Here is a 22,878-nt window from a genome sequence, read left to right as displayed (position 1 = left end):
ACCGTTTTAGAGTGACTTTAGTTTTGTTCAAGCAGCAGTTTCTGACTAGTATTTATGTATGGAAAGTGAAAGCTATGTTCAAGAAGTGATTTCCTCAAATTCAAACTGGTTTTGGCTGACTGGAAGGTGCACTTTAGTGACATTAACTTTTCACAGACAACAGGAAACTATAAGTACGAGTTAAAGGTATTCCACAAACTACGTAAAATAGTAAGTTAGTGCATGTGCATAGCAGTTTGTGACAGGTGTATTGCTCTCCTGTTAGTTAAAATCAAGATAGGCATTAGGGGCAAAAAGTGTCATAGTGGACTAAAGTGATATGCTACATGGTACAGTGACTTGGTTTAATTTTCTGATTTTATTGGCAATGTATTAGTAGACAAGCATTAATCATATTGATGAATTTTGAAGCTGTTACTTTCGTTAGTTTAATAAATAAAGTTAAGTTGGTGTTTACAAATTGATTTACCTAATACCTGGGTTCAAGGCTACCACACAGTAGTTAAAAGAAAGCTTTTTTCCAATAAGACTGTCAATTTATTTGCAACAAAATCCTTTGTTTCGCACTACTCACAAATGTTGATAATTTGGGCATTTTCAAGTGTTAATTTACTTTTGCTGATATGTTTAGCATTCACAGACTGCTCATTGTGTCACAATAACAAACATAGAGGTATATTCCAAGAAGGACTGCATGCCACAAACCACAATAACAAGCATAATTACCAGGTTACAAAATGCACATGTATATCCAGAGTCACACTGAAGTACTTGATATTATGGTTTTAGAGTGATTTGCAGGTTGCTGACATTTTTTAGATATCCATTATTTGAAATGGCATTGCATGCAGTCTGTTAAAGTGCTCTTTAAATCTCCAGAAAATGAAAACTGACTAATAGAGTGGAAAAAACTGACTTAAAGCGAACTGCATTTTCTGGTGAAAAAAAATCACCAGACATGTTGAAATACTTGTGTGGTACTTTCTCTGGGTCTCATAATATTTATTAACACATGAAACTTATGCTATAGATTTAAGCTTTCGTCCAAAAGACCTTCTTTTAAAGTAGAATATACACACATATTCACCCAAGCACAACTCATGTACACATGACTATTGGGTCTGGCTGCTGAGTCCAGCCTCAGCAGCCAAAACAGTGGTCATTTGTATGTGAGTTGTACTTGTGTGAGTGTGTGTGCTTTCTACTTTAGAAGAAGTCATTTTTGCTGAAAGCTTAAATGTATTGCAGTCTTTTTGTTGTGTCTATCTGTGACTCAACATCTCATCCGTATGGTGAGTGGCAATCTATCCTTTTCATAATCTTCTTGTTATCCCATCATGGGTTTTCCATTGTTTAATTTATATTATAAATTTACAGGACATTATTTTTCCGGATTCATTGGCTGACAGCATATCATGTTTTATTATAATAATATCCTTTCTTTTATGTTGTGAATGATACATTTTATGAACTACTTTTTGCACTTTTACTCAGTTCACTGTTATCATTTTACTGCTAACATATACTTAAAAAAGGACAAATAAAATAAAATTAGGTTGGTACATTGTTGGAAAGTTGTTTTGTTACTGCTGATGCACTGAAAAACAGAAACTGGCTGATACCCTAATGAAATATTAGAAATTTAATAAGGTGATTAATTAATTTCAAGTTGATGCATTGCAGGACTGTTTTCCTGAACTTTGATCTAAGGGCAAGAAGAACTGAGTCTGGTATGACAACTGATGGCTCTATAATCTCTCCATCGGTATAAATTGGATATTTGGGCTTGTGGATCCAGCACAGCTTAAAATGGGAAACACATATAAGTGAAAGAGAATACCACAAAAGAAAAGAAAACAAAAGTGGACTATATTATATTGGATGAGCAGCATTTAAAGGCATGTGAAATAGCAAATTACATATGCACATTCAGAGGAAAAGTATGGTACATTATACATTAATTTTTAACTATGAGCAACCTTTGTAAAAAAATTTGTGCCATGTTGATTAAACACTGGGCAAAAGCAAATGTAAAAATGAATATATCAGCAATAGCTCGACAATTTAAAAAGAAATAAACTGATTTTGTGTGCCATTTAGCTATTGTGGATGATATGTGTACCTAACAGTTCATACTTCAAATGAAACAGTAATCAAATCAATGGGTGGAAGTTAGTGTCACTACACAAAAAAAGACTAAGTCAATTTTATCTGCCAGAAAGGAAAGGTTATGGCCTGTGGTTCCTGGGATGCAGGAGGGATTCTTCTTATTAATTACAGGTAGGTACTGCTAATTGAAAAAAAAGCATCCTGAAAAGTTGCAAAACAGGAAATAGTGACAGATAGACAAAATAATAATAATAATAATAATAATAATAATAACTTACAAATAAAAGACAGAGATATGTCAATAAATGATTCAAATTGTAACTGTTCTGCTGTGTTTTGACCTTTCTTGTTTCAAAAGTTATTAGACATTACACAGTACTGTAGAAGGCTACAAATATTCATACTGATTTAAAATATTAATGCAACAAAGCAGAGTGAAGGACCACCAATGACAATGTTCCTTCTTGGGAGCAACAAAGTGGTGGAGGAGACATGAGAGAGGGTCCTCTGTAAAAGAAGCTCTCAGATGGTTGCCACTGTGTGTGGGCTACATACAGGACCACTGTAACAGGACATGGAACGTCACTGGCATGATTTAGTGAAAGAGGGATGTAGCACCCAGCCCCAGCTGACCCTACCATTCCAGGTAGTGGATCCAACTGTGGGTGTGGAGACTCCACCCTGAATTAAGTGGTAACTCAGCACATAACAGCTGTGCTGCAAGTATTACATGAGTAATAGTCTTGCACAGATGGAGGCCGTTTCCTGTGCCACATAAAGGAAGAGACCACTACCATGTTGTAAAATGACTGATCTAGATTCAAGGACTTGCTGGATGGATGATTTTATGAACTTATCTTCACGCTGTAGTGGTGGTTTGTAATTTTATTTATGTAAGCTGCACTGTTTACTAAGAATACATAATTGACAAAAGATATTTGAACATGCATGTTGCTATCTCCATAAGTAAGTGTAAATTATGACTCTGCCACCATTGTAAATTTTCTCCTGGAGAATTTTGAGAGGAAACAATATCTGAGCAGGCAGAGAGCTATCTGGTATAATCTCACTAAAATTAGTGCTATGATGAGATCACAAGTAAATGGACTTTCCAGCTATATAGAACTGTGATCAGCATAATTTCAAACACTAGACTTAACTGCTTCATTTCCCTTTGCTTAATAAACTCTGTCACCTTTGCTTGGAACACAGAGGGTTGATTACTATTCTTCTTTATTAATCTCTCGGTAGTACAAATATTGAGAACTTTTGTTTTTCATCTTGTTCTTGTATCTCTTGGGCTCAGTTGGTAGAGCTCTTGCTCATGAAAGGCAGAGTTCCCAGGTTCAAATCCTGATCTAACACACAGTTTTAATCTGCCAGGAAGTATAAAATCAGAGCATACTTCAAGCAGAATGAAAATTCAACCATGTCTCTGTGATGTCCTTTCTTCCAAAGCAATAGTCCGCAAGGCATACAGGAGCACTTCTGTTAAGTGTGTAGGGTAAGATGAGGTACTGGCAGAAGTAAAACTCTGAGGGCAGGTCATGAGTGATGGCTAGATAGCTCACTTGCTGGAGCACTTGCATGTGAAAGGTCCCAGATACTTGTCCTCATTTGGAACACAGTTTTAATCTGCCAGGAAGTTTCAAGAATAATGCTGATCAACAATCAGAATCGTTTTCAGTTATAAGGGAAGGGGTGGGGGTGGAGGGGGGAGTTGTAAAGGGACAGGATTGTATGTAATAAAATTAGATATTGCCACAGTAGAATGGGAGGTCCTAAAGAGAAATGATGCTAGTAAAAAGATGGAGGAGGAGGATAAGAAAGTCTATTCAACAGGAAAATTAGGTGAAGATAACCTAGGATGGAAAAGGTGAGATGCTATGGCAGACTGTCAACATGAAGATATTCAGCAAAATTTGACGAGAGAACATGAAAAATGAGTATAAAATAATATATCCTGTCCTTCATAAAACAGCTGGCATTGGAAGAGAAAAGGAAAATAGTGAATGAGAAAATGGAAAAGAGTTGCCAAGCAAGGATGAAGAGCATGACGCAAAAGAAAAGTTTACTTCCATTCGTTTAGGACAGGAGTGGCCAAGAATTCACCTAGCAAGTCACCCCTTGGCTCACATGTTGTAGATAGAGCTCAGCGTGGCTCCACACTTCCCCCACTGCCATGCCACATGGTCTGAGCAAGACGAGGGGGAAGAGAGTGAAACTGTGAATGCACTGCATATAAGATGGTTTCATTTTTTCTATTTCTCAACAATATAGATCACAAACTAAATAAATGTTTGCTATTTATTTAATTATTTTTGGAATATTGAAAACATAATACAATTTTCATCTGGTACAAACTGCCAGCTTATGGAGAGACACATACAATTTCACAGATTTTTGCATGCAGATTGCCACGTAACTGTTATTTATATAGTTTCATAATCAAAAAAGGATGTTTCATGCACACACAAGTTGATTAAAATATTACAGCACTCTTGCAACTTCATTATCGAGATATGGAAACACAGTAGACATCCTGGACAGTTTTAATGTAAAAAAATTTATCTTTAAAATGGGAATTAATTTGCAGATCAATCAGTCCCACCTGTATGTACACAGGGGTGCTTTCAAATGAAATGGCAAACAGGCTTGAAAACAGATGTAAGATTGGCAGTGTCTTCAAAATGTTTAGAAAACTATCCTTGTAATTCTTTCAAGGTCACAATGAAATCTTCAAATCTCAGATTTTCTTTAATGCCAGTGAGCTTAGGGAACTGGAATGTGTTTATTGTCAAAATTTGTCTCTTCTACAATGTGAATCTCTTTTTAAATATGTCCCCATCAAATCAGAAATAAGTTGTTTCTCACCTTGCAGTGTCTTACTGTGGGCAGTGTGCAGCCAAGACTACTTAAAATGGAAGGTCTTCAAGCCCTTCTGGATGTTCCAGCACCCCTCTTTCCTTCTAATTTTTGTTCCTGCACTCCTCTTTCATTCATAAACTAACAACAGTGGCTTTAAATAAAAAAATCATTCTAGACATGCCTCTTTTCTTAACCAACATACATTGCAGTAATGCAATACATAAATTCTCCATACTCTTCATTCAGTTTTATAGAAAACTGTTGCAATTGGCAATGGAATAATGTGTGTGGCTTCAGAAATTTTACTACTCATACGACCAATTCCTTCAAGTGCTCAATACCTGCAAATTAAGGACTAAGTGATTCTTGATGTACATAATAATGAATTCCATCTGTTGATCATTGTAATTTTTTCCTCTTTCAGTGTCAATTGAATCTTTAAATTCTTTCTGTGTGCTCTTGTAACTTTGTTTCATAGCAAATTTGTGGTATCCATCAATTATGAAACTGCATAATAGATATTCAGAATTTTGATTTGTCTTTTCTGTTATTCCCATTCGTTTTGAAAGGTTTGTGATGATACATTGCTAGACTGCCTCTTTTTGTGCAAACAGACACTGGACCTGCAAACATCCTTCATACTATGAACAAATAGTGAAAAGTAAACAGTGCTCTCACCATGATTCTGCTGAACTGAAGGGAGTCATACTGACAGAGAAGTGGTGCACTGCAGCCATGGCTAGTCCAGCTTTAGGAGATAATGTGTTGGTCAAAACACAAAAAACTCATGTGAAAGTAATGCTGAAATTTTTTGAAGCTTGCAGGGAACTGTTTGAAGTAATGGACATTCCACACACAAATGTTTCCTATTTGATTTACCTTACATCCAGAAAAAGGTTTGGAATATGAAATACCTAGAATCTTGAACTTTATCAGAAAAATAACTAATAAAAATAAGGTGTCAAGAACTGCTTTGCCTGAAAGCTCAGCATCATTCTCAGTCTTGTTTACAAAGCTATCAATATCTCAATATACCCTGTTGGATCAAAAGCATCTGCAAAACCATATTGAATGCAATGTGGAATTGACTACTAGATACCACAAGAGGTAGACCTGCCAGTACATAAAGAAGGCAAAGAGTAGTGTGTTGTCAGCAGACAAGCAGTGACAGCAGAATAGGTTAGTCAGGAGAGCTCAGTAACTTTGAATGGGGACTAATCACTGGATATCGCCTGATAAGCAAATCCACCAGTATGTTTCAACCCTTCAAAACCTGGCCAAGTTGATTGTTGTTGATGTCATTGTGAAGTGGAAATGTGATAGAGCAAAGACCGGGCAGACCTCATATACTGATGGAGGGACTGTCAAGCACTAGAGAGGGTGGTTGTAAAAAGTTGCCCTAAACCAGTGGGAGAAACCACTCATGAGTTCCAATGTACTACCAGCAGTCCAGCTAGCACAATGACTTTGCATAGGAAGTTAAAAAGAATGGGGCACTATAGTCAACCAATTTTTCATCAGCCAAATATTTCTGCAGTCAGTTCTATGTGAGATTTGAGATTGTGCAAAGAGTGATGCCAATGTGCAGTGAATGACTTGAAATGAGTGACCTGTTGTAATAAATCATGCTATACCCTATGACAATTCAATGAAATAATTTGGGTTTCTTGAATATTATCTACCAGTGACCAAGCTGGATGGTCGTGTACATTAAAAACTGCTTCTGAGATGGGGAGGTGGGCTGGCCCTGGACTGGATCTTCCTGGCAGATTAATGATGAAGGTCAGTGTGCTGGCCAACATGGATGAGGTTTTTGGCAGTTTCCCACAGCCCACTAGATGAATACTAAGTTGGTACTCAAGTCTCACTTCAGTTACATGATTCACAAACATTTAGAGAACTTCCACGTACTTCCACATGAATGATACTACATGCAGACATCTGGAGTACAAATATTCTGCCTGGGGGATAATGGGGTGGTGACAGAAGGCCATCCAGCCACCTCATAACCAACCTTGCAAAATCCATTTGTAAAATCATGAGCCAGTACCAATGCAGGACAAAGGCACAAGAAAAAGAAGATATGTAGAGTCATCAGTGAAGTACAGAGGAAGAGGTTTTATGCCGAGCAAGAGCTTTTTGTAGTTATAGGGTGGTTCCCTTTTTGCACATAAGAAAATACTAAATGTGGAAGGATGTAAACATGTTTTACAGCATTGCATAATGAGTACAGTAGAGAAACAGTTCAGAGATGATGATTTTATCACCATGACAATGCACACTGTTATAAAGCAGCATCTGGGAGGCAATGATTTGTGGACAATAACATTCTTGAAATGGGCTGGCCTGCCCAGAGCCCTGACCTAAAACCAATAGAGCACCTTTGGGTGAGTCAGAACATCGTCGCTCAAGATCCCAGCATCCAACATCATTATGTTCTCTAGTTTTGGCTCTTTGGCTCTTGAGGAAGAACTGGCTGCAATTCCTCCACAGACATTGAGAACATCTCATTGAAAGTGTCTCCAGCAGATTTCAATCTATTATAAAGGTGAAGGGTGGACATACCCCATATTAATGTCCACTGATAGGTGTCTGGATACTTTTGATCAGATAGTGTATTTTAACTGTATAATGGATGTTACTGGAATATCATATTCCCAAAATCTTTCATTTTCATGTGCTCAAACTGCATTCATTATGGAGGGATACTGATACAGTTTTTCAGATGGACAGACAAGAAAACAAACAAGGAAAGAAAACAATGTGACAGAAGGCTCTGGTGTCATCATTGTCTTGATGCCTGGTGATAGCAAGTGTGAATGTAATATAGACAGGCCATTATTACCTTAACTTCTTGCAGGTATACACTGTATACATAAAAGATCATTTTACACAGTGTATAAAACCATATGAGTGTAGTTGTGTCAAAAATTATATGCAAGCATGTATGACTCTTTAACTTTTGATAGCATTTAATTTTACTGATCTGACATACGTAATATTGTTGTAAACTGATCTGTGAATGAATAAACAACTAACTAACTAGCTATCTAACTAAAGTAAAGAAGTATACAAAAGTACTACGCAAAACACACACGCGCGCACACACACATACCACAGCACAGCACAGATTTGATGATCATTATACCATAGGTATATATAGTAATGAGACGCATACTCTGTACTTAAAACACAGTATTTGTAGACATCATTCTCCTGTTCAAGTTAATCAGACATGATATTCTCAATTCTATATCTAAAAGCACACTGGCGGAGTAAGGACCATACGAACACCAATATACACTCCTGGAAATTGAAATAAGAACACCGTGAATTCATTGTCCCAGGAAGGGGAAACTTCATTGACACATTCCTGGGGTCAGATACATCACATGATCACACTGACAGAACCACAGGCACATAGACACAGGCAACAGAGCATGGACAATGTCGGCACTAGTACAGTGTATATCCACCTTTCGCAGCAATGCAGGCTGCTATTCTCCCATGGAGACGATCGTAGAGATGCTGGATATAGTCCTGTGGAACGGCTTGCCATCCCATTTCCACCTGGCGCCTCAGTTGGACCAGCGTTCGTGCTGGACATGCAGACCGCGTGAGACGACGCTTCATCCAGTCCCAAACATGCTCAATGGGGGACAGATCCGGAGATCTTGCTGGCCAGGGTAGTTGACTTACACCTTCTAGAGCACGTTGGGTGGCACGGGATGCATGCGGACGTGCATTGTCCTGCTGGAACAGCAATTTCCTTTGCCTGTCTAGGAATGGTAGAACGATGGGTTCGATGACGGTTTGGATGTACTGTGCACTATTTAGTGTCCCCTCGACGATCATCAGAGGTGTACGGCCAGTGTAGGAGATCGCTCCCCACACCATGATGCCGGGTGTTGGCCCTGTGTGCCTCGGTCGTATGCAGTCCTGATTGTGGCGCTCACCTGCACGGCGCCAAACACGCATACGACCATCATTGGCACCAAGGCAGAAGCGACTCTCATCGCTGAAGACGACACGTCTCCATTCGTCCCTTCATTCACGCCTGTCGCGACACCACCGGAGGCGGGCTGCACGATGTTGGGGCGTGAGCGGAAGACGGCCTAACGGTGTGCGGGACCGTAGCCCAGCTTCATGGAGACGGTTGCGAATGGTCCTCGCCGATACCCCAGGAGAAACAGTGTCCCTAATTTGCTGGGAAGTGGCGGTGCGGTCCCCTACGGCACTGCGTAGGATCCTACGGTCTTGGCGTGCATCCGTCCGTCGCTGCGGACCGGTCCCAGGTCGATGGGCACGTGCACCTTCCGCCGACCACTGGCGACAACATCGATGTACTGTGGAGACCTCACGCCCCACGTGTTGAGCAATTCGCCGGTACGTCCACCCGGCCTCCCGCATGCCTACTATACGCCCTCGCTCAAAGTCCGTCAACTGCACATACGGTTCACGTCCACGCTGTCGCGGCATGCTACCAGTGTTAAAGACTGCGATGGAGCTCCGTATTCCACGGCGAACTGGCTGACACTGACGGCGGCGGTGCACAAATGCTGCGCAGCTAGCGCCATTCGACGGCCAACACCGCGGTTCCTGGTGTGTCCGCTGTGCCGTGCGTGTGATCATTGCTTGTACAGCCCTCTCGCCGTGTCCGGACCAAGTATGGTGGGTCTGACACACCGGTGTCAATGTGTTCTTTTTTCCATTTCCAGGAGTGTAGCATGGCATTCAAATGCTGACTAATGAATCATTCATTACACTCTCTGATGCACGGTGTTATATGACTTGCATGTAGAGTAACACACATTATTTCCTTTAGTAATTCTATAGTAACACAGCACAGTTTTTATTCTTCAAAGCGTGAACAGTTCAGTACCTATTAATTACAAATGAAACTCTAACAAGTGCTGTGCACCTATAAGTGCCCTGTGCAGCCTCCAGAACCCTTTTACTACTGTTAAGAATTAGTAACTTTTATTTGTAAGGCCTTATGATTTTCTTTTTATTTATTATGGTGGACTTAAAGACTATGTAATTCTGTTTTGTAATATATAATATCAGTTTTGTTGGCACAGCTGTCATTCTGCTGCACCATCTTTTCAAACATTTTCTCAAAAAGCCTCCAGTGTGCATTGGAGTCCAAGGGATTAGGATACAGTTGAATTCTTTTACTAATTAGCAATTCAAGAAACCTCTTAGATGTTATAATCAGAAATAGCCTATACAAAGTGAGGTGACAAAAGTCATGGGAAAGTGATATGCCCAGCTGCAGATGGCAGTTGTATCACATACACAAGGTAGAAAAGTGAAGTGCATTGGCGGATGTGTCATTTATGCCCAGATGATTCATGTTAAAAGCTTCCTGACACGAATTAACAGACTTTGAACATGGAATGATAGTTGGTGCTAGATGCAGGGGACATTCCATTTCAGAAACCCTCAGGGAATTCACTATTCAAAGATTCACAGTGTCAAGAGCAAGCCAAAAATACCAAATTCAGACATTACCTCTCACCACAGACAACACAGTGGCAGACAACCTTCACTTAATGACTGAGAGTAGCAGTGTTTGTGTAGAGTTGTCAGTGCTAACAGACAACCAACAGTGAGTGAAATAACCACAGAAATCAAAGTGGGATGCACAATGAATGTATATGTTAGGAAAAAGTGGTGAAATCTGGTATTCATGGGCTATGGCAACAGACAACAAAAGTGAGTGCCTTTTGGTAATAGCAAAACATCACCTGTGGCACCTCTCCTGCCGTGACCATATCGTTGGATCCTAGATGACTGGAAAACTGTGGTCTGGATGGATGAGCTCTGATTTCAGTTGGTAAGAGCTGATAGCAGGGTTCAAATGTGGCACAGACTCCATGAAGCCATGGACCCAGATTACTATCAAGGTACTGTGCAAGCTAGGGGTGGCTCGATATAATGTGGGCTGCAGTGTGGGGTGGTGTGGTGCGATTAGTTATTACTGTCTTATGGAGCATGACTAAATGTAAGTTTTTCAAATTTATTTGATTTCAGTACAGTAGTCAAGTCATAGTCACAGTAACTTACAGAAATTGTACATGACTAGTTTCAGTGAATCTCAGTCACCATTATCAAATGTAACAAAAACAAAATAAGTCCGCTGTTAATTACAAGAACCCGAAATATAAATAACATCTAAGCACAACTCCTTTGTCATAGGAAACAATACTGCGGATTTTTTGTGTTAAATTAAACCTTGTTATGCAGTAATGTGAAGAAGCAACATCAGTGCAGTTAGTCACTGTGAAGCCTTTATCTATATGGAACATTAAGGTCTTCATGCTTTATATGTTGGATTAGGATCAGCATTGTCCAGCTACTTGCATAAAGAACCTGACAAGTGAAAATCTTCTCTTATTAATCTCAGCATTTCTGCTTTTATTCTGAAACATACATCACTCAAGTATGAGCTGAAACTGTTAACTGAAGTATCAGAATGCATCTTCATTAAGTTAATGAAATAACAACATCCATGCATGAATTCCACATATTATTACATGTATAAATTGTCTCCAAACCAATTGGTCAACTCTGAGGCAAAAATCTCCACATCTCAAAGCCTTCCAGCTGAAAATACATAACTTGTAATCTTGAACATGGCACTCAATAGTACTGAGTCCAAGACACAACTGTTTGCTTGGATGAGACATATACAGCTGAGATTGCCATATGACTTATTTTGTACTAGTTACATTTAATAATAGTGGTTGAGCTTCACCAAAACTAGTTATGTAAACTTTCTGTAAGTTACTGTGACTATGGCTTGACTACTGCAATAAAGTCAAATAAACTGGACAAAGAAAACAATGGCATTTTTATGGATGGCAATGCACCATGTCACCAGGACATAATTGTTCACAATTGGTTTGAAGAACATTTGGGACAATTTGAGTGAATGATTTGGCAAACCAGATCAAGTGACTTGAATATCATTGAACATTTATGGCACATAATCAAGAGGTCAGTTCATACACAAAATCCTGCATCGGCAGCACTTTCACAATTAAGGATGGCTATAGGCAGCATGGCTCAATATTTCTGCAGAGGACTACCAACAACTTGTTGAGTGTTACATTGAGTTGCTACACTACAATGGGCTAAAGGAGGTTCAACAGAACATTAAAAGGTACGCCACGACTTTTGTCATGTCAGTGTAATGAATCTCCAAATTCTGTATTTACATATTTAATAGAATAATTTCATAACAGCAACCCAATCATCCAAAATCTTGGATGTTGAGAATAAAACAACACATTCTAACATTTTTTCACTAAAATGTTGAATGAGTAATGTCACAGTAATCTCCAAAGCCACTGTTGCAGAATAAGTCACTAATAAATTCAAGAAACCTGTCAGACATTTTAATATGACAAATGCACTATTGTACTAAAGATATGAGAAGAGGGGTAGGTCTGCAAACTGCTGGTGGATCTACTTATGGATTGCTATACTTGTTGATGCACTGATTGTGAGTTACTGCCCAGGTAATATTGCCACATTTGTTGTCCAAGTTTGGATGGTCATTTAGTTTATTAATAAGTGAAGATTCACACATTATAGAAACAGTGGTGTTAATCTACACAGCATCTAGGGATGAGTCGCAACATGTAAGTTGCATAGTGTGCATATTGGGGTGACATCAAGTACAGCTTGCATTCATCTTTGGGATTTGCTGAAAGAGGAGAAAACAGCCCCCACTCTGCAAAAGTTTGTTAAGCACATATTGATGTCATTCTCCTAGCAGGGACATTATGTGTTACTTCAACACAATAATCTGCATCTACAAATGGGGATCATTATTTTTCCCAAGAGCAATGTGTGTGAAATACAACATTTGTTTCAGAGTCCTCTCAAATGGACACTCTACAAAGTAAGAGCTTAGCAATATGTACTAGTTCTGGTGCAGTTTGTGATGTCCATTAGAACTGAGACACACCAAGGTTTCCATCTGTTCTCTGCTCACCTGATAAGTGATCTCAGTACTTCATTGTACAGCTTGTCAGAGCCAGTGATGAACGTCTCACAATGGCTGAATATTTGCAGCTGAAAAAAACCTGTCCTCCTTTCCTTACCCAGCTCCATGTAAAACATGGTCATAACTGTACAAAACACTGTTGGACTTTTCCCATGTCATTTCAAGGTGAAGCATCAAGCTTTCGACAGTTACCTCCATCATCTTCGGCAGGAGCGATTGACTGTCTAAACCGCTGCTGTGGCAGCCTTACATAGACCATAAATGGCTTCTGGTTGGTCAGTAATTACATAATGCTGCCACAGATGGCATCAGCACCTGTGCTAGTGTTGCCATGACTCACGTGGTAGCGTAAACATTGCGACAAATATCTCTGCTTCTTTTCTGCATCAAGAGCGCGCTTCCGTGGCCCACTAAGATTATATCTGCTGTCACTGTTGAAGTTCTTCTCGCGCATTTTTGTTTCAACAGCCTCTTTAATTACAGAATCCCAGAATGTAGAAGATTGGAACAAAAGTTTTGTTTCATCAAGCAGTATTCACGTTTGCTTGTGAGCCTGTGCTCAGAAACTGAAGATTTGTCCAGATCTCAATTTGTAATATTCCATTGATGTTCTGCATAGTAGTCAGAAAAAGTGGACTGACCACTGTAATTGCTTCCAAACTCAGTAGCAATGTAATAAATCCCAGGGATTCTGAGGCTGAGAGCTGTCATTTGTACTCAGGTGATTATCGTGAAAAGTTTCCCAAGATGATTATGGCCATATGATGGGAACTGACAAAATTTGAATGTGGAATGGTAGTTGGAGCTAGATGCATGGGAGATGACATTTCAGAAACCATTAGGGGATTCAATATTCCAAGATTCACAGTGTCAAGAGTGTGCCATGAGTGCCAAATTTCAGGTATTACCTCTCACCACAGACAAGGTAGTGGCATTTGCATAGAGTTATCAGTGCTAACAGACAAGCAACACTGCATGAAATAATTGTAGAAATCAATGTAAAATGTACAAAAAATGTATCCATTAGAACAGTGTGGCAAAATTTGGTGTTAATGGGCTATTGCAGCAGATGACAGATGCAAGTGTCTTTGCTAACAGCACTACATTGCCTGCAGTGCCTTTTCTGGGCTCATGACCATATCGGTTAAACCCTAGATGATTGGAAAACCATAGCCTCATCAGACAAGTCTATGGTTTCCCAATTTGATGGTTGAGTTCAAGTGTAGTGCAGACCCCATGAAGCCATGGACCCAAGTTATCAGCAAGGTACCGTGCAAGCTGACAGGCTGTGTTTACATGGAATGGACATGGCCCTTGTTATGTTTGACTACTTGGAGACCATTTTCAGCCATTCATGGACTTCATATTCCCAAAAATCATGGAAATTTTTATGGATGACAATGTTTGCAATTAGTTTAAAGAACATTCTGGACAGTTCGTGTGATTGATTTGGCCACCCAGATCACTCAACATGACTCTCATCAAACATTTATGGGGCATAATGAAGAGGTCAGGTCATGCACAAAATCCTGCACTGGCATCACTTCCACAATTAGGGGCAGCTATAGCGGCAGCATGGCTCAGTATTTCTGCAGGGGACTTCCAACAACTTGTTGAGTCCATGCCACATTGAGCTGCTGCACTACGCCGGGCAAAATGAGGTTCGACGTGATATTGGGAGTATCCCATGACTTTTATCACTTCAGTGTACAAAGTAATGTGAGTCCATGAGCTTAATGAATCACTGAAATGACAGTGCAAAAACAACCACACTGCAATCATGGCAAATTACACTGAAGAGCCAAAGAAACTGGTGTATCTGCCTAATATTGTGTAGGGCTCCGTGAGCACACAGAAGTGTCACAAAACGAGATGGCATGGACTCAACTAATGTCTGAAGTAGTGCCAAAGGGAACTGACACCATGAATCCTGCAAGGCTGTCCATAAATCCATAAGAGTACAAGGGGGTGAATCCCTCTTCTGAACAGCACATTGGAAGGCATCCAAGATATGCTCAATAATGATCATGTCTGGGGAGTTGGTGCCAGTGGAAGTGTTTAACCAGAATGAGATTTTCACTCTGCAGTGGAGTGTGTGCTGATATGAAACTTCCTGGCAGATTAAAACTGTGTGCCCGACCGAGACTCGAACTCGGGACCTTTGCCTTTCGTGGGCAAGTGCTCTACTATCTGAGCTACATAAGCACGACTCACGTCCAGTCCTCACAGCTTTACTTCTGCCAGTATCTCATCTCCTACCTTCCAAACTTTACAGGAGTGCTAGTTCTGCAAGGTTGCAGGAGAGCTTATGTAAAGTTTGGAAGGTAGGGGATGAGATACTGGCAGAAGTAAAGCTGTGAGGACCGGGCGTGGGTCATGCTTCGGTAGCTCAGATGGTAGAGCACTTGCCCGCGAAAGTCAAAGGTCCCGAGTTCGAATCTCGGTCAGGCACACAGTTTTAATCTGCCAGGAAGTTTGGGAAGTGTTTAAATTCAGAAAAGCATTCCTGGAGCCGCTCTGTAGCAATTCTGGACATATTCAGCATCACATTGTCCTACTGAAATTGCCCAAGCCCATTGCAATGAACAATGGACATGAATGGATGCAGCTGATCAGACAGGATGCTTACATGTGTGTCATCACTCAGAATTGTATCTAAACATATCAGGGTTCCAATTTCACTCCAAATGCACATGCCCCACACCATTACAGAGCCTCCACCAGCATGAACAGTCACCTGCTGTCATGCAGGGTCCATGGATTCATGAGGTTGTCTTCATACCCATGTGCTCGATATAATTTGAAACAAGTCTCGTCTGGCCAGGCAACATGTTTGCATTAATCAATTGTCCAATGTTGATGTTGAGGGGCAAAGGCGAGGCATAAAGCTTTGTGTCATGCAGTCATCAAGGGTACACGAGTGGGCCTTTGGCTCCAAAAGCCCATATGGGTGATATTTCATTGAATGGTTTGCATGCTGACACTTGTTGATGTTCCAGCCTTGAAATCTGAAGAAATTTGCAGAAGGATTGCACTTCTGTCATGTTGAACAATTCTCTTCAGTTGTTGTTGGTCCCATTCTTTCACAATCTTTTACCAGCTACAGCAATGTCAGAGGCTTGATGTTTTACTGTATTCCTGATATTCACGGTACACTCATGAAATTGTCATATGGGAAAATCCCCACTTCATCTTTACCTCAGAGGTTCTATGTCCCATTGCTCGTGTGCTGACTATAAAATTCAGACTCACTTAAATCTTGATAACAAGCCATTGTAGCAGCAGTAACCACTCTAACATCTGTGCCAGACACTTACTGTCTTATATAGGTGTCACCAACTGCAGCACTGTATTCTGCCTGTTTACATATCTCTGTATTTGAGTAATAATGCATATACCAGTTTCTTTGGTGCTTCAGTGTATTTTTCACAAAAGTCTAACATTATCTTTCTCACATATTTCACTTTGTCTGTATAAGACATATGTAAATATGGGTGGACATAAAGATCATGCCCTGTTAATGCTACAGAATATGTACTGATGTACTTCATGTTGAGTTATCACTTGAAATTGGTACACAAACTGAAATCATGACTGTGACATAAATCAACCCAATAATGATACTGGCAGAACATGTCTTCTCTGAAATACTGTAGGATTATGAATTCACATAAACATAAATTAATTCTATGAGTAGTTATGTTTCTCCACCAAAATAATATGATGCTTTACACTCTACATCTAAATGACTACTCTGCAATTCACATTTAAGTGCTTGGCAGAGGGTTCATCGAACCACAATCATACTATCTCTCTACCATTCCACTCCCTAACAGCGCGCGGGAAAAACAAACACCTAAACCTTTCTGTTCGAGCTCTTATTTCTCTTATTTTATTTTGATGATCATTCCTACCTATGTAGGTTGGGCTCAACAAAATATTTTCGCATTCGGAAGAGAAAGTTGGTGACTGAAATTTTGTAAAAAGGTCTCGCCGTGACGAAAAACGTCTATGCTGCAATGACTTCCATCCCATCTCACGTATCATATCTGCCACACTCTCTCCCCTATAACGTGATAATACAAAACGAGCTGCCCTTTTTTGCACCCTTTCGATGTCCTCCGTCAATCCCACCTGGTAAGGATCCCAAACCGTGCAACAATATTCTAACAGAGGACGAACGAGTGTAGTGTAAGCTGTCTCTTTAGTGGACTTGTTGCATCTTCTGAGTGTCCTGCCAATGAAACGCAACCTTTGGCTCGCCTTCCCGACAATATTATCTATGTGGTCCTTCCAACTGAAGTTGTTCATAATTTTAACACCCAGGTACTTAGTTGAATTGACAGCCTTGAGAATTGTACTATTTATCGAGTAATCAAATTCCAACGGATTTCTTTTGGAACTCATGTGGATCATCTCACACTTTTCGTTATTTAGCGTCAACTACCACCTGACACACCATACAGCAATCTTTTCTAAATCGCTTTGCAACTGATACTGGTCTTCGGATGACATTACTAGACGGTAAATTACAGCATCATCTGCGAACAACCTAAGAGAACTGCTCAGATTGTCACCCAGGTCATTTATATAGATCAGGAACAGCAGATGTCTCAGGACGCTTCCCTGGGAAACACCTGATATCACTTCAGTTTTACTCGATGATTTGCCATCTATTACTATGAACTGCGACCTTCCTGACAAGAAATCACGAATCCAGTTGCACAACTGCGATGATACCCCATAGGCCCGCAGGTTGATTAGAAGTCGCGTGTGAGGAACAGTGTCAAAAGCTTTCCGGAAATCTAGAAATACGTAATCAACTTGAGATCCCCTAAAGTGACCCACTCATTCCATTAGTTCAGTTGAAATTTAATAACAATTTGGAGATATATCTATGATGTTGAACTGTTAACTAGTTTCAGTATTTGTACATTCAGGTATTACCTAGCCAATTAATGTCTCAAGTTACTAAAATTAACAAACTTCATACTCTTTCAAATCCATCCACAAATTATACAATTTTCAGGGATAAGCCTCCTACTTAGTAGTTTTCTTTAAATGTAACACAATATATCCCAGTGCTTCTGGTTAAAGATGGCCCTTTGACAACATTTCAAAATCCATAATTTGTTAAATAATGTTAATCCATTGCCAAAACAACAAAAATTTTGCAAGGCTTTGTGACATACTGTAGTACTTACATTATTTGAAACTTCAGTGTTGACTCCTTTCTCCAGCAACATTGAAGAGATGTCGTAAAATCCTTTTCTGGCAGTTATGTGCAAGGTCGAGTTGCCACTGTAATCAACTGGATTTAAGTCAACTCCATTTTCCAGTAAAATATGGACTGTCTCTTTGTTGCCACTTTCCACGGCCTGTATGAAGAATAAAATCAGAATAATCAGCAAAAAGATGTCCAAGTCATATCTCTGGCATTAAAAACTCAGTACTGACATGCGTGCAATGGCTCACATATGTATGGAGTCATATTCTCATATAACGTGAAAATTATGAGCTTAAAAAAGTGACAAATAGGATATTACATTTCTGCAACATACTAATTTCATTGCAGTAAAATAAAATAGAAACAAAATATAGCAATGGCAAATATTTAATTATCAGTGGTTAAGCTACAATGGAAATTTTATAAGAAGCAAAAGAAAAATTACCACAAGAGCACCTGAGGAAAAACAGAAATTGAATTCTAGGAAACTTTCAAAATATAACACTATGACTCACTGAGATGCAAAGATGGATATAGCCATACTGAGATACCAACTGGGATACAGTCAAGATTTGTCTCAATGTTGCAACAAATTACTGCACATATAGTACAAAATATAGAGAAAGTAGTAACAGAAGCACAACAAATGCATAATGATAAATACATGCATAAATTGACAATTAAAGTGAACACCAACTGGAGTATTATTAAAAATGAAAGGAAAAAAGCAACAAATCCTCAGAAGTAGTTAACGTATTTAACAGTTTTATTACAGGTGTTTCAGATGATATGAGAAAATCAAACATAAAAAGGGGTAACCAATCTAATTATATCAAAGGAAAATCCAGTCAAATAAACTAATAAATTATCTGTCAGAAATGCTAGCCACTACTTACCTCAATGAGGTGATATGTGTAGTACAGCCAATATACATAAGTAAAAGTAAAAATGACACACTAGCCTAGCTCTTCCTCATGGAGAAAAGAGGGAGAGATTTGGAAAGGATATGAAGGAAAGAATTATTCATTCCAAAAGCTTGGACAGTGTGTCACTTTTAGTTTCACAGACGTGTTCAAATTATTATACTATATGATTATTTTTGATACTCTTAAATTTTCTGATGTAAAAATAGGAGAGACAAGTGTAATAATTGATTTGTTTTAATGGTTGGATTGATACCACGAAATTTCCCTTCCAAGTAACTCACAGATCACTGCATTTTTCACAGTTGGTAATATTTGTCATTTTCCCTCCAAATCGTGTTGGTGTTAGTAGTCTGTGTACATGCTTTGAAACTGTGTTTACAGTAATGTGGATGTATTTAAGCTTCTTATTCTAGCAAGAAGTTAACAAGACATTATAGAGCTTGTGAACTTGCATGTTATTAGCTATAGGAATAAATCGTGGAGTTTCCAAAGAAAGTGACATTATGGGGAAGACAAAAGAGGTTTCACCCCGGACAGTTATGGCTATGGTAGCACTTCTTGCTGAAAATCATTATACACAGCAAGAAATTGCTGACAGAATGAGAATATCACAGAAAAATGTCAGCAGAATCAAACTTTCAGTGCAGAAAGGAGGTGAATACAAGCCAAAAGGAAAGGAAAACGTGGACTTAAAAGAAAAATCAGTCCCAGAACAATGAAAAGACTTACAAACATGGCAAAAATGAACTGTACACTTACTTCTACAGACATGAGCCATCAGCTGAATGGTTTGGGTGTTGAAGTTTCACCAGTGACATTGAGGAGAAGGCTGTTTGAATGTGGTTTAAAAGCCTGGTGACCAAGGAAAAAACAGAAAATCACACCTGCCATGAAAACCAAAAGATTTCAGTGGGCTAAACAACTTCAGGAGTGGACAAGTGAGGGTTGGGCTAAGGTATGTGGAATGATATGGTAAATTAAGTGGGTCTGATCTCTAAAGTTAGGAGTTTTGGCATGAAATTGTGATGTTTTATTGACTCTGAAGAAATGCACATTTGAATTTTGCAACTGTTGAGGTCTCCTATGCTACTATTCCCAACTTTTCTAACCAGCAATTTGGTACACATGGTTCAGATATGCTTCAGTGGAGAATCTGTATGCACTGTGATGGAAGAAAGCAGTCAGTATGTTCATCACAGACCTGAAGAACAGTTCAAAGCTGAGTGTGTGCAGCAATGTGTGAAGCATCCAACTTCTGTTATGGCTTGGAGTGTGATGTCCTTGAAAGTTCCTGGCAGAGTACACACTATTGAAGGGACAATGAGGCAAGAACAATATAAAGAAATCCTTGAAAGGAAACTTTTTCACCAAATAAATGAGTGGTTTCCTCACAAGGATACAATTTTTATACATGATGGGGCACCATGGAATAGCCCTGATATGAACCCAATTGAAAATGTATGCACTGTTGTGAAACAGAGAATATGGACATTTACAATAACCACCAAACAAAATCTCATGGAGAAACTAGAGGAAATCTGATACCATGACAATGATATTAAAATGTCTTGTGAAAAGATATGCCAAACAGGGTAAAAATATTGATTAAGAACAAAGGAAGAGTGCTCTCAACAGAATAAAACCACTTATATGATTATGTGACTGTTCACTCAATGCAGGCACTTTTCCTGGTTTACTGAAAATGTTTAAGATAATTCCAGTTTATAAATAATGGTGGGAGAAATAACATAAATAGCTACAGACCCATTACAATTTCCTCTTGCATTTCAAATTAAGCAAAATTATGAATGATACCTTTATGGAAATTACAAATAAAAGCAGAACCCTATGTAAGGAACAATGTGGATGCAGAAATAAATGGTTAACAATAATTCTCATTTCTGGATGCAGTGAATGTTTACTAAACCTGCATCTGCAGGAGTATTTATTGATTTATCAAAAACTTTTGACATAATGGATCATACAACTCTACTGTCAAAGCTTAAACAGTACAGCAGTTGGGGTCTATCTGACAGTCTGATCAGTTATATCCAGAGTAATCATAAATGAACTGCAAGTGTTGAGCACATTACTGTTGACCTTAGAACTACTGTTGAACACTTATCAAATTAAATATAGAGTAATTGAAAAATCAGTAATGGGATCACTTTCATTCGTTTTGTACATTAATGATCTAAGCATAAACGTGGATGCTCATAAAAATATCATATTTGTGGATGACACTAAAATTCTGTTGAAGGGTGAAAGTAGAGAAGAATTACAACAATCAGAAAATGCTATTAAAGCAACTAGACATGGAATCATAAGCTCATAATAAACAGCAAAAATACTATCTCATTTAAATTTCACACTGATCTAAACAAGGAAATGTACATTCCATTTATTTCATCCATGATGAACCAGTTGACAACAGCACAGAAACCAAATTCTTAAGATTATGTTTGTAAAGTAATTTAAAATGGAATAAGCATGTAGAATATCTTAATTCAAATTTAAGTAAAACTTGCTATCTTACTTGCTCACTAAAATCTGTAGTAGTGAGGAAACAACAAAGAGTGCATATCATGCCTACTTTAAGTACAACCTTAAATATGCAGCCACATGTTGAGTAAACTCATTAAATTCAAACTTCAGAAATGACCTATTAGAACTATGTTTGCATGCGAACTAGAGACTCATTTAAATTACTGTTTAAGATCTCTGGTATACTATCTTCATCGTGAACCTAAATTATGGAGACTCTTTATGTTTATAAATAAAATGCACTGGTGTGCGTGACATAATAACAATAGTAACTATCATATGATGTGTCACTGCTAAGAAAAACAGCTCAATGAAACTGAGCAGTATAGCACAGAAGATAACTGAAAGAAATATACACTCCTGGAAATGGAAAAAAGAACACATTGACACCGGTGTGTCAGACCCACCATACTTGCTCCGGACACTGTGAGAGGGCTGTACAAGCAATGATCACATGCACGGCACAGTGGACACACCAGGAACCGCAGTGTTGGCCGTCGAATGGCGCTAGCTGCGAAGCATTTGTGCACCGCCGCCGTCAGTGTCAGCCAGTTTGCCGTGCCTTACGGAGCTCCATCGCAGTCTTTAACACTGGTAGCATGCCGCGACAGCGTGGACGTGAACTGTATGTGCAGTTGACGGACTTTGAGTGAGGGCGTATAGTGGGCATGCGGGAGGCCGGGTGGACGTACCGCCGAATTGCTCAACACGTGGGGCGTGAGGTCTCCACAGTACATCGATGTTGTCGCCAGTGGTCGGCGGAAGGTGCACGTGCCCGTCAACCTGGAACCGGACCGCAGCGACGCACAGATGCACGCCAAGACCATAGGATCCTACGCAGTGCCGTAGGGGACCGCACCGCCACTTCCCAGCAAATTAGGGACACTGTTGCTCCTGGGGTATCGGCGAGGACCATTCGCAACCATCTCCATGAACCTGGGCTACGGACCCGCACACCGTTAGGCTGTCTTCCGCTCACTCCCCAACATCGTGCAGCCAGCCTGCAGTGGTGTCGCGACAGGCGTGAATGGAGGGACGAATGGAGACGTGTCGTCTTCAGCGATGAGAGTCGCTTCTGCCTTGTTGCCAATGATGGTCGTATGCGTGTTTGGCGCCGTGCCGGTGAGCGCCACAATCAGGACTGCATACGACCGAGGCACACAGGGCCAACACCCGGCATCATGGTG

The 22,878-nt window shown here is 39.6% G+C and overlaps 2 protein-coding genes across 3 annotated transcripts in view; one reads left to right on the top strand and one right to left on the bottom strand.

Annotated features, from left to right (window-relative positions):
• LOC126299386 (uncharacterized) overlaps positions 1–22,878 on the bottom strand; it is a 478,915-nt gene that overhangs the window by 329,883 nt on the left and 126,154 nt on the right. For both annotated transcript variants that reach the window (XM_049991253.1, XM_049991254.1), the window contains exon 2: positions 18,199–18,372. In XM_049991253.1, the coding sequence (XP_049847210.1) occupies positions 18,199–18,372 (174 nt within the window). The remainder of the gene's footprint in view (positions 1–18,198; positions 18,373–22,878) is intronic.
• Positions 20,037–20,689, top strand: LOC126298329 (uncharacterized). The gene is made up of 2 exons (XM_049989624.1): positions 20,037–20,119; positions 20,260–20,689. The coding sequence occupies exons 1-2, from the start codon at positions 20,037–20,039 to the stop codon at positions 20,687–20,689; spliced, it is 513 nt and encodes a 170-aa protein (XP_049845581.1).

Source organism: Schistocerca gregaria, chromosome X, assembly GCF_023897955.1.
Source record: "Schistocerca gregaria isolate iqSchGreg1 chromosome X, iqSchGreg1.2, whole genome shotgun sequence".
Lineage (NCBI taxonomy): Eukaryota > Metazoa > Arthropoda > Insecta > Orthoptera > Acrididae > Schistocerca > Schistocerca gregaria.
The sequence above is the reverse complement of the archived record's forward strand: the minus strand, read 5'-3'. Positions and strand labels throughout refer to the sequence as shown.